A 13,592-nucleotide genomic window follows, 5' to 3' on the forward strand; every position below is an offset into this window, starting at 1 on the left:
TGTCCTGCTACTAATCCATTACATAAGTAAACATTTCTATGTGTTCTTCTTGCACTAACTGTTCCAAATTTACACTTGGTGGTCAAACTTGGAACTAACTTTTGTTGTTGTTGTGGTCTTCAGTCCTGAGACTGGTTTGATGCAGCTCTCCATGCTACTCAATCATACAGTAAAGCTGCATGCCATCAGGAAAAAATTACGGCTGTAGTTTCCCCTTGCTTTCAGCCGTTCGCAGTACCAGAACAGCAAGCCATTCTGGTTAGTATTACAAGGCGAGATCAGTCAATCATCCAGACTGTTGCCCCTACAACTACTGAAAAGGCTGCTGCCCCTCTTCAGGAACCACACGGTTGTCTGCCCTCTCAACAGATACCCCTCCGTTGTGGTTGCACCTTCGGTATGGCTATCTGTATCGTTGAGGCACGCAAGCATCCCCACCAACGGCAAGGTCCGTGGTTCACTTTTAGACAATGTAAATTGGTTCCGCACTGAAACTTCCTGGCCGATTAAAACTGTGTGCCCGACCGAGACTCGAACTCGGGACCTTTGCCTTTCGCGGGCAAGTGCTCTACCATCTGAGCTACCGAAGCACGACTCACGCCCGGTACTCACAGCTTTACTTCTGCCAGTATCTCGTCTCCTACCTTCCAAACTTTACAGAAGCTCTCCTGCGAACCTTGCAGAACTATCACTCCTGAAAGAAAGGATACTGCGGAGACATGGCTTAGCCACAGCCTGGGGGATGTTTCCAGAATGAGATTTTCATTCCTTTCTTTCAGGAGTGCTTGTTCGTCAAGGTGCGCACGAGAGCTTCTGTAAAGTTTGGAAGGTAGGAGACGAGGTACTGGCAGAAGTAAAGCTGTGAGTACCGGGCGTGAGTCGTGCTTTGGTAGCTCAGATGGTAGAGCACTTGTCCGCGAAAGGCAAAGATCCCGATTTCGAGTCTCGGTCGGGCACACAGTTTTAATCTGCCAGGAAGTTTCATATCAGCGCACACTCCGCTGCAGAGTGAAAATCTCATTCTGGAAACATCCCCCAGGCTGTGGCTAAGCCATGTCTCCGCAGTATCCTTTCTTTCACGAGTGATAGTTCTGGAAGGTTCGCAGGAGAGCTTCTCTAAAGTTTGGAAGGTAGGAGACGAGATACTGGCAGAAGTAAAGCTGTGAGTACCGGGCGTGAGTCGTGCTTCGGTAGCTCAGATGGTAGAGGACATGCCCGCGAAAGGCAAAGGTCCCGAGTTCGAGTCTCGGTCGGGCACACAGTTTTAATCTGCCAGGAAGTTTCATACCAGCGCATACTCCGCTGCAGAGTGAAAATCTCGTTCTGGTTCCGCATTAATGCATTATAATGTCTACAAAGTTTCGCTGCTGTACGGTAATTACAGCCGATTCTGGACCTCTGTGAGAAGGTGCACTTTACTTACAACCACCGAGGATACAGTGTACCGTTTAAATTCTTTAAAAGTTCCTCTTGTGTACAGTAAGAACAATAAATCAATAAAATGTTGTTCCCTTTATTCATTTCTCTCTGTATTTGCACATAATACAGAAACAGGAATCCAAGCAGAATGGTTATTGCGAATACCCATTGTTGTTATTAATAGAAGTTGTGATTATTTAACGCAAATAATTTATTTATTCATTTTATGTATTGTTAGTAAGGCTGACTTGATTAGCGCCGTAAGACGCTATTTTACATCGGTCCGGAAGAAACACACACCACAAAATTTTACAAAAACGTTCTCTATTTTTATGCCGTACTTCTCGTTGAATCATGTACATCTAAGTAATTAACTGAGAACAATGTAATTACAAACACAAATAATAACAGCATATAATAAGAACAACAAGAATATTATCCGCTGAAACGGAACCCATCTGAATCTTTGGGAAACAATTCTTTCGCAATAGTTCTGTACCAAGTTATAATTTTACGTAAGGAAACAAAGTGAGTGATTTCCTGCGCGTTTGTAAAGTTTTGCACAATGAATGAGGCATAATACCTGTAACTAGTACAAGAGAACAACTATTTTCTAACAATAGCGTCTAAATCTTCCAAGACTTGCATTTACCGCTTGAAATAAATCCCTAAATAGACGATTTCAGGGTACGAGAAGCAGAACTAATCTCACGTAGACATCACATACAGCACCAAAGTAAGTTCTAGAAGCGCTTCGTGATACGATTGAAGAAACGTAACAGGTTCAGTGCTTCTTTAGTTAAAATATTTGCGTAACTGATGAAGTGTTCACCTACAGGCACGTTATCTGTAAATGTTCCGCTGCCTTGTACTGGTCTACCCACGAAATAAACACTAGAAATCAGGTCATTGGCGGTAATTATCATTTCCAAGTTGAAACCTTCCCGTCTCTTCTATATCTCTTTCGTTACGCAACCTTCCCTTCTACAATAACCTATGAAATCTTCCCTTCGGATATCTATCTCTTGTTTAATAATGACAAATGAAATCTTCCCTTTGAAATTAATTCTCTTTCTCAATAATAATAAGTGCAATTTTCGCATACAAATTTAAATGCTGCTTATTAAAAGTGATTTGCTGATTATTTCGACGAAACATAGAATGTGTCGTCGTCGTGGCCCTCAGTCGTTACCTGCAATTACCCAAAACTGTTCCTTACCTTTTTTACTGTTACTGGATCGCCATCTGACTGCTACATCGAACTGCGACATGAATATACTTACTCTGTTTTACTATGCTCTATTAGTTGCTGGTGGGCTGTCATAATAAGTGGCTGTATTTATTACCAAAGCTGAAGTTATTCTTTAACAGCAAAGCTGACGTTATTCTTTAATTAATTTGACTGAAGTTACGTAATTCATAATTAAACTTTTTCTTGACAACAATAAAATTTTGCAAAGTTTTACGTTGATGGTTTTTGGGATGGATTATAATCAGTAATGCAGTACTGCTGGCAAAAATTAATTATATTCTGAAAACGATTCTTCAAATATTTACTGTTGGTAATGAAATGATTTTACAAACGTTCAAATGGGACTTATTTTTTACAATAATCTTACAACTAACATTGCGCAAACATACCTTCAGTAGTCTTGAGTTTATCAAAAAAATATATTCAATAATATTAGTTCCTCTTATGATAATAGTCAGCTGATGTCTCTGTACATCCGTTTATAATCTCCTGCAAATCATAGCTGGTGGGTGTCAGGCACACCGCTCCTCTCAATCTCTCGCTTCAGACCTGCTACCGACTCGCTTCACATATCGCTTACTACTGACTTCCTACGAACGCTAAAGTGCGGTCTCTCCCGCCAACAATGCTTTCTGCTGCAGACAGTCCCTGCTAGCATTACAAAATGTATCAATGCGCGGTCTTTCCCGCTCTTTTCTTAAAATGTATCCATACGCGGTCTCTCCCGCCCTTTTTAAAATTATATCAATGTGCAGTCTCTCCCGCCAACAATACTTTGGTGCAGACATTCCCTTCTACCACAATTATTTCCAAAATGACAAATATTAATTATTCCTACTTAATCCTATTAATAAAATATATACATCATTCATAAATTGTGGTTTGACAATAGACAATAGAAATATACACGTCTTACAAAGTCTTTATTAATCTCCGTTGGCTGAGGTTTACAACGATGCATTACAGTTTGCTAATACACTCTAATTCATTTCTTACAAAACACCATGTTGCAGATTCTACGTGGGCCCGAAGCTGGTGATCGTGCTAACACAGCCAGAAGACGTCAAGTGTGTCCTTTTGGGCAGTAAACCGCGACAACGCGAACCCTACGTTGCGGACGTACTCCGTACACTTATGGGAGACGGGCTGCTCAGCATCAACGGCGGAACCTGGAAAAGACACCGAAAGAACCTCGAGCCGGCGTTCCATATAGAAGTGAGTCCAATTCAGTGTAAGATTCCTCTACCTAAAAATGATGTACCAGTAAGTCTACTCACCTGTAATTGCTTATAGGGGAAGTGCAGCAGTGTGAACGCTCATGTACCAGGTTACACTATAGATCCTCGCCCTTCCTCTCCTCTCTCCAGTCTAGTGAAAAAGATGTTCCGTTGAGACATTTTCTTGCAGTTGTCTGAACTGCTGGTTCAGACGAGTTGAAATTAGGTACTTCAGGTGATGATTACTTAAGTTCGAGGTAGTAAGGAGGAAATTTCGTCCAACCGTCAGCCACAGTATGAGTGCTTATTGAGTACTGAGGTATATGAAATATCCATTCACTGTAAGCCTCATAGATTAACTTAGACGTAATAGTTGATTACAGTTTGTGCATGTACTGATGTTGTTGTTGTGGTCTTCAGTCCTGAGACTGGTTTGATGCAGCTCTCCAAGCTACCCTATCCTGTGCAAGCTTCTTCATCTCCCAGTACTTACTGCAACCTACATCCTTCTGAATCTGCTTAGTGTATTCATCTTTTGGTCTCCCTCTACGATTTTTACCCTCAACGCTGCCCTCCAATACTAAATTGGTGATCCCTTGATGCCTCAGAACATGTCCTACTAACCGATCCCTTCTTCTAGTCAAATTGTGCCACATACTCCTCTTCTCCCCAATCCTACTCAATACTTCCTCATTAGTTATGTGGTCTACCCATCTAATCTTCAGCATTCTTCTGTAGCACCACATTTCAAAAGCTTCTATTCTCTTCTTGTCCAAACTATTTATCGTCCATGTTTCACTTCCATACATGGCTACACTCCATACAAATACTTTCAGAAACGACTTCCTGACACTCGATGTTAACAAATTTCTCTTCTTCAGAAACGCTTTCCTTGCCATTGCCAGTCTACATTTTATATCTTCTCTACTTCGACCATCATCAGATATTTTGCTCCCCAAATAGCAAAACTCCTTTACTACTTTAAGTGCTTCATTTCCTAATCTAATTCCATCAGCATCACCCGACTTAATTCGACTACATTCCATTATCCTCGTTTTGCTTTTGTTGGTGTTCATCTTATATCCTCCTTTCAAGACACTGTCCATTCCATTCAACTGCTCCTCCAAGTCCTTTGCTGTCTCTGACAGGATTACAATTTCATCGGCGAACCTCAAAGTTTTTATTTCTTCTCCATGGATTTTAATGCCTACTACGAACTTTTCTTTTGTATCCTTTACTGCTTGCTCAATATACAGATTGAATAACATCGGGGAGAGGCCACAACCCTGTCTCACTCCCTTCCCAACCACTGCTTCCCTTTCGTGCCCCTCGACTCTGATAACTACCATCTGGTTTCTGAACAAATTGTAAATAGCCTTTCGATCCCTTGTATTTTACCCCTGCCACCTTCAGAATTTGAAAGAGAGTATTCCGGTAAACATTGTCAAAAGCTTTCTCTAAGTCTACAAATGCTAGAAACGTAGGTTTGCCTTTCCTTAATCTATTTTCTAAGATAAGTCGTAGGGTTAGTATTGCCTCATGTGTTTCAATATTTCTACGGAATCCAAACTGATCTTCCCCGAGGTCGGCTTCTACTAGTTTTTCCATTCGTCTGTAAAGAATTCGCGTTAGTATTTTGCAGCTGTGACTTATTAAACTGATAGTTCGGTAATTTTCACGTCTGTCAACACCTGCTTTCTTTGGGATTGTCTGAGGGTATTTCGCCTGTCTCATACATTTTGCTCACTAGATGGTAGAGTTTTGTCAGGACTGGCTCTCCCAAGGCTGTCAGTAGTTCTAATGGAATGTTGTCTACTCCAGGGGCCTTGTTTAGACTCAGGTCATTCAGTGCTCTGTCAAACTCTTCACGCAGTATCGTATCTCCCATTTCATCTTCATCTACCTCCTCTTCCATTTCCATAATATTGTCCTCAAGTACATCGCCCTTGTATAGACTCTCTATATACTCCTTCCACCTTTCTGCTTTCCCTTCTTTGCTTAGAACTGGGTTTCCATCTGAGCTCTTGATATTCATACAAGTGGTTCTCTTATCTCCAAAGGTCCCTTTAATTTTCCTGTAGGCAGTATCTATCTTACCCCTAGTGAGATAAGCCTCTACATCCTTACATCTGTCCTCTAGCCATCCCTGCTTAGCCATTTTGCACTTCCTGTCGATCTCATTTTTGAGACGTCTGTATTTCTTTTTGCCTGCTTGATTTACTGCATTTTTATATTTTCTCCTTTCGTCAATTAAGTTCAATATTTCTTCTGTTACCCAAGGAGTTCTACTAGCCCTCGTCTTTTTACCTACTTGATCCTCTGCTGCCTTCACTACTTCATCCCTCAGAGCTACCCATTCTTCTTCTGCTGTACTGCTTTCCCCCATTCCTGTCAATTGTTCCCTTATGCTCTCCCTGAAACTCTGTACAACCTCTGGTTCTTTCAGTTTATCCAGGTCCCATCTCCTTAAATTCCCACCTTTTTGCAGTTTCTTCAGTTTTAATCTACAGTTCATAACCAATAGATTGTGGTCAGAGTCCCCATCTGCCCCTGGAAATGTAGCATGTACTGATATAGAAGTTAAATCCGCCGACAAAGTTTCAAAGGTTGCTGAGGGACACTTTAAGAATATTTTGATATAACGGACACACAGTCTCTGGTGGTCCGTTACAGAATTAACGTACGAGGTTTGCCCAGAAAGTAATGCACTGCATTATTTTTCTCACAGCCGAAAACAGTGCTACGAATGGGAAACGTTACGCGTGTATTATCTGAAGTCCAGTGAGTGAGCGCGCAATTCTTCCGTCACTCCCGGCAGATAGCGTAGCTGTAGGACAGTATCAATATGGCGTCTATAGGTGATGTACGTTACAAGCAACATGTTGTTGTTGTGGTCTTCAGTCCTGACACTTGTTTCATGCAGCTCTCCATACTACTCTATCCCGTGCAATCTTCTTCATCTCCCAGTACCTACTACAATCTACATCCTTCTAAATCTGTTTAGTGTATTCATCTCTTGGTCTCCCTCTACGATTTTTACCCTCCACGCTAGCTTCCAATACTAAATTGGTGACCCATTGATGCCTCAGAATATGCCCCACCAACCGATCCCTTCTCCTAGTCAAGTTGTGCCACAAATTTCTCTTTTCTCCAATTCTATTCAATACCTCCTCATTAGTTATGCGATCTACCCATCTAATCTTCAGCATTCTTCTGAAGCACCACATTTCGAAAGCTTCTCTTCTCTTCTTGTCCAAACTATTTATCGTCCACGTTTCACTTCCATACATGACTACACTCCATACAAATACTTTCAGAAACGACTTCCTGACACTTAAATCTATACTCGATGTTAACAAATTTCTCTTCTTCAGAAACGCTTTACTTGCCATTGCCAGTCTACATTTTATATCCTCTCTACTTCGACCATCATCAGTTATTTTGCTCCCCAAATAGCAAAACTCCTTTGCTACTTTAAGCCTCTCGTTTCCTAATCTAATTCCCACTGCATCACCGGATTTAATTCGACTACATTCCATTACCCTCGTTTTGCTTCTGTTGATGTTCATCTTATATCCACCTTTCAAGAGACTGTCCATTCCGTTCAGCTGCTCTTCCAGGTCCTTTGCTGTCTCTGATAGAATTACAATGTCATCAGCGAGCTTCAAAGTTTTTATTGCTTCTCCATGGATTTTAATTCCTACTCCGAATTTTTCTTTTGTTTCCTTTACTCCTTGCTCAATATACAGATTGAATAACATCGGGGACAAGCTACAACCCTGTCTCACTCCCTTCCCAACCACTGCTTCCCTTTCATGTCCCTCGACTTTTATAACTGCCTTCTGGTTTCTGTACAAATTGTAAATAGCCTTTCGCTCCCTGTATTTTACCCCTGCCACCTTCAGAATTTGAAAGAGGGTATTCCAGTCAACATTGTCAAAAGCTTTCTCTAAGTCTACAAATGCTAGAAACGTAGGTTTGCCTTTCCTTAATCTATTTTCTAAGATAAGTCGTAGGGTTAGTATTGCCTCATGTGTTCCAACATTTCTACGGGATCCAAACTGATCTCCTCCGAGGTCGGCTTCTACCAGTTTTCCCATTCGTCTGTAAAGAATTCGTGTTACTATTTTCAGCCGTGGTTTATTAAACTGACAGTTCGGTAATTTTCACATCTGTCAACACCTGCTTTCTTTGGGATTGGAATTATTATATTCTTCTTGAAGTCTGAGGATATTTCGCCTGTCTCGTACATCTTGCTCACTAGATGGTAGAGTTTTGTTAGGCCTGGCTCTCCAAAGGCTGTCAGTAGTTCTAATGGAATGTTATCTACTCCCCGGGCCTTGTTCAGAGCTCTGTCAAACTCTTCACGCAGTATCATATCTCCTATTTCATCTCCATCTACATTCCCTTCCATTTCTATAATACAGCCCTTGTATAGACCCTCTATCTGCTACCTTCACAATTTCATCTCTCAAAGCTACCCATTCTTGTTCTACTGTATTTCTTTCCCCCATTCTTGTCAATCGTTCCCTAATGCTCTCCCTGAAGCTCTCTACAACCTCTGGTTCTTCCAGTTTATCCAGGTCCCATCTCCTCAAACAGAAGTACAGTTAGTCGCTGGTCACGGAGGGAGAGGTCATTGGAAGGCGGTTCGGCGGAGCTCTATGATTTGCAGCAGTTGGAGAGACCATCCATGGCTGTCACACTGGACGTGTTGCTACAAGGTAATCTTGTCATTCGCTGTTACAAGATGATATTCGTGGAAGGCATTTTGAGGACGATGAGGAAGTGATTCACGCAGTGAAGCACTAGCTGCATCACCAGGACAAGGATTGGTACCGTCAGGTCATACACGCTCTTGTTTCGCACTGGACGAAGGCTATAGAATGGGATGGATATTACGTGGAAAAACAGAGTGTGTAGATAAAATACCATCGTTTCGTGTATGTAGTTCTCATTATGTTCAATAAAGAACTGTTGAAGAAAAAAAGTGGTGCACTACTTTTTGGGCAACCCTTGTATTTCGTTTGCTTTCTTGCCCCAGTTAGCTTTTTATCTGTAATGCCCTGAAATTAGTGCATAACAGTACAAATGTCGACAGTGTGTGCTGTATGTCTTGTTACCATTCACTCACGTTACTTTTTGTTGACAACTTTGATGCCCTACTTACTTCGTTGTTCTCGAGTTTGTATTCAGTACTGCTCGGTTCTGTGTAGGGTTTCGTAGTTCGGTGTGGTTAGTTGCATGTTAACAGTGATACACCACAGTACTATGGGTAGATTTACTGACTAAATGTTGGCTTCTGTACATCACATGGGATGGAATTGACGCCCGAGCTGGTCCCACACACGTCTTGCTGAGACAGATCCAGGGATCTTGCTGCTAGAGCTTGCCGGCCACTCGGGTTCCGCACAATTAGCAGACATGTGCCACGAGTGGACGAGCTTTGTCCTTTTGAAAATGGCACCACGACACTGTCACATGAGAAGTAACGCATGAGTACGCAAGGTGTCAGTGACGTGCCAACGCTCTGTTAGTTACTTCAACCACTAATCACCCCTGATCTGATGTCACAAGACATGGCTCCCCACACCGTGAGGTCAGGAGTAACAGCGCTGAGCTTGTGCAGAACATTGTAAGAGTAGTATCTTTCCTTACGCTGCCGCCATGCTTGATGATGACGGTCATGTGAAACAGTGCATAACTGTGATTCATAGCTGAACACAACGCAACGATCATCATCGGCAGTCCGTGCATCCCGGTCATGGCAACACCCCAAATGCACCCGCTTGCGTTGTGTTATTAACGGCAGCACACACTACGGATACAGAATTTTGTAGGGAGTCCATTACTTGTGATTGGATGGCAGCCACAGGTGTAAAGAGGTTTCGAAGTGCATGATGCACAACACGACGATCCTTCCTTTTGTCGGTTAGATGTAGTCTAACGAAACATTGACGATGAGTGGTGTAGCGCTTGACACAGTCACGTCGATTAAATATTTGAGCGTAACATTGCAGAGCGATATGAAGTGGGACAAGCATGTAATGGCAGTTGTGGGGAAGGCGGATAGTCGTCTTCGGTTCATTGGTAGAATTTTGGGAAGATGTGGTTCATCTGTAAAGGAGACAGCTTATAAAACACTAATACGACCTATTCTTGAGTACTGCTCGAGCGTTTGGGATCCCTATCAGGTCAGATTGAGGGAGGACATAGAAGCAATTCAGAGGCGGACTGCTAGATTTGTTACTGGTAGGTCTGATCATCACGTGAATGTTACGGAAATGCTTCAGGAACTCGGGTGGGAATCTCTAGAGGAAAGGAGGCGTTCTTTTCGTGAATCGCTACTGAGGAAATTTATAGAACCAGCATTTGAGGCTGACTGCAGGTACAATTTTACTGCCGCCAACTTACATTTCGCGGAAAGACCACAAAGATGAGATAAGAGAGATTAGGGCTCGTACAGAGGCATATAGGCAGTCATTTTTCCCTCGTTCTGTTTGGGAGTGGAACATGGAGAGAAGATGCTAGTTGTGGTACGAGGTACCCTCCGCCACGCACCGTATGGTGGATTGCGGAGTATGTATGTAGATGTAGATGAGTATACCTGTCCTTATATTCCCAAGCAGTGCAATGTCAGGTTATTGTTGCATCAGAATGTCCTACAAATCTTGATACTATTCGATTAGAACAGCCTATCAAATGAAGACCCGCTCCGTTTGATCTCTGTCAGACAACGATACCACTGTCTCACAGGAGTACACCCCCATCTCTGTGTCGTTCACAGTGATTGCGTAGCATCTGACGCTGTTTACGTCTCTAATCTACCCTACCAGGCCTGGTAACAACACTAAACGCAACCAACATTTATCCACTCTGTTGGAGTGGAATGTTAATCATTTACATACCCAACGAGGGCGTGTACATGTACGAAGTGACATTGACATCTGCCCTTGTCTTTGGGCTCTACACTCTTCTGGATCAGCAACGTCGCTCCTAAGCGTTGTCAGGCGCATTTTGTCCGGTGTTTCTCAGATATCTGCATTTTTTTTTTTTTTTTTTTTTGCCATCTATAGATGGAATCAAGTCAAAGGAATACTGCTCATTCATATGTTTCGGTGATCGGTGTCAACGCAGAAAGTCAGTTTTTTTCCCAGTTACAACCAAAATGACTTTAAATGTCTAATTTTACGTGCACATTCGATAAAGTGACCCCAAATTGGTCTAACGCTGTATTCGTTTTACTGATATACACGCCTCAAAACAAGTTTTGCATCACCCCAGTTCCCAGAACTCCTGATGATACGCGTTGACTACTGATATTGTATCACAGACACAGTCCCTTGGACTGTTCACATAACGCCACCCCAAAACAGCAGGGAACCTCCACCTTGCAGCACTGCCTGGACAGCATGTCTAAGGCGTTCAGCCTGACCGGGTTGCCTCCCGTCAGGAGTGAAGTTGCGCATCATGCGCCCTCGCTGGCGGAACTACCTAATTCAGCTGTCCTTGCGTTACCACTCGCAGTGGCCGTTGGCGCACTCTGTCGTCTTCGATTCCAACGAATCGTGTAGATGATGGGGTTCCATGCACTGTCCAACTGGTAGCCACTACCGCGGTTCGTCAGATTTTCCGCCAGGCGTATTTCCATTGAGTCTTTAACAATGGAGTTCCAAAAACATGTTGTTGTGGTCATAATCATTATTCTATCATAATCCATTGAATGTCCACTGGAAATACAGTATTCGTCAATAGCAGATTTGCTTGGTTGCATCAGGCGAGTGCAACGTTGATGTTTGGTGCAGCGTTCCTTCACGGCGCATGTGGTCTGACCTATGTACAGGGGCACACCACAGTGACAATGAATTTTGCGAGTTCCGGCCTTCTGCAATGACAAGTCATCCATTAATGATCCGAAAAGGTCTGCAATCTTATATGGTGGACGAAAAAACGCTTTCATCTGAAATTTATAGAGAAGTCTTGCTATTTTAAATGAAAGAAAGAAAAGCTACAAATTTTGCTGGCGTGTTCTCCTTTCTGCCCATTTTCTGATTCCTGGTTTTAAGGGGACCGCACCCTGACTATCTAACCCATGTTAATTCAGTAGCTCCTCAATTGGCATCACGAGGCTGAGTGCACCCCGAAAAATGGCAACAGCACATGGCGGCCCGGATGGTCACCCATCCAAGTGTCGAACACCCCCGACAGCGCTTAACTTTGGTGATCTCACGGGAACTGGTATAGTTTTTAAGAAATACTTTTTTAAATTTATTAACAAAAAATTTTAAGTTTTTTCTGCAGAAAATATTTTTTGTGAACTTCCTAATGTGGGAATATTAATGAATGTGGTACCAGAGATGGCTTTTTATGTTATGCAGAGTATCTGAAAATTTCATTCATTTATCTACGATAGTTTCTGATATAATGGGGCATATGTACTGAAAATTTTAGTTTGCAGGAAACTGATTTTAAAGAAAAAACTTTTGAAATTTGTTACTACAGTTAATTAAAATTGTCCTGCTGCATATGATGGCTCTCCTTTGGCCTCTAGCAGGTCTTACAGCTTCTTTTTCACCTTCTTGCATGTTTGTCTTGCTTTGTTGGCCATATTAGATGCAGACCTGTCTGCATCGGCTATCCTCATTTTATCGCAATGTTGCATCCCAGTGATCATATTTTCAGCAGGATTATTTCCCAGCTTTTTCAGTACCCAACACTTTCCAGTATTACCACAACTGAATGTAATAACAGCATCATGAACTCCTAGTTTCATTGTATGCATCCCTAGAAATACAGTTTTAGGAAGGCGGCTCCAAATTATGCTGTTGAAGTATTACGGTATATTGATAATTTTTACTTATGGACCATCTGACAGCAACTGAATAAAACACAGTTTTAGTGCCATACGCGTTTCGCCTTTATTTTCTTCAAGGCATCATCAGTGGCCTGGAATATGTACATATGTCAGCTATTTAATTTACATTTTTGTTACTGTGTCTATAGGTTATAAACAGTTCTGGTGGTTTGTATCTCCTATTAAGTAGTAACGTTTTGAACTGTACTTACAGGTTGCGTGGACCATTTCTTACATATTACGCTCCTGTTCCATTTTTGGTGTTGTTCTTCTTCTTATGAATGCCAATTTGCGGTTTTTTTCCCCACATTCCACAGCACTATGAACTGAACGCTTGTTTCAATGCAATGTTTTGGTTTCTGTTGCCGACTGTCAAATGTTTTTGCCAAAGATCGAATGTTATTGCCAAAATTTCGAGTTTAATTATTGAAGTATCTGTGGTCTGTTCGTGTATGCATTTGTGGGTGCGTTTGTGTATGTATGTATGTATGAATATGTGTGTGTGTGTGTGTGTTTTGGTGTGATATAATTTTTTTGTGTGCTCTGTGTGTGTGTGTGTGTGTGTGTGTGTGTGATATGGTGTGGTATATATTTTTTGGCTCTGCTTATATGTGTGTATGTGTGTGCGTATGGGTATTTTGGTGTGGTATAATTTTTTTTTTGTGGGCTGTGTGTGTGTGTGTGTGTGTGTGTGTGTGTGTGTGTGTGTGTGTGTGTGCGTGCGTATGGGTATTTTGGTGTGGTATAAATATTTTTTGTGGGCTGTGTGTGTGTGTATTTTGGTGTGGTATAATTTTTTTGGTGGGCTGTGTGTGCGTGTGTGTGTGTTTGTGTGTGTGTGTGTGTATTT

At 42.1% G+C, this 13,592-nt stretch overlaps 1 protein-coding gene across 1 annotated transcript in view; it reads left to right on the plus strand.

Annotated features, from left to right (window-relative positions):
- LOC126088471 (cytochrome P450 4C1-like) overlaps positions 1 to 13,592 on the plus strand; it is a 172,707-nt gene that overhangs the window by 49,342 nt on the left and 109,773 nt on the right. The window contains exon 2 of the mRNA XM_049906613.1: positions 3,685 to 3,886. Within this exon, the coding sequence (XP_049762570.1) occupies positions 3,685 to 3,886 (202 nt within the window). The remainder of the gene's footprint in view (positions 1 to 3,684; positions 3,887 to 13,592) is intronic.

Source organism: Schistocerca cancellata, chromosome 6, assembly GCF_023864275.1.
Source record: "Schistocerca cancellata isolate TAMUIC-IGC-003103 chromosome 6, iqSchCanc2.1, whole genome shotgun sequence".
NCBI lineage: Eukaryota > Metazoa > Arthropoda > Insecta > Orthoptera > Acrididae > Schistocerca > Schistocerca cancellata.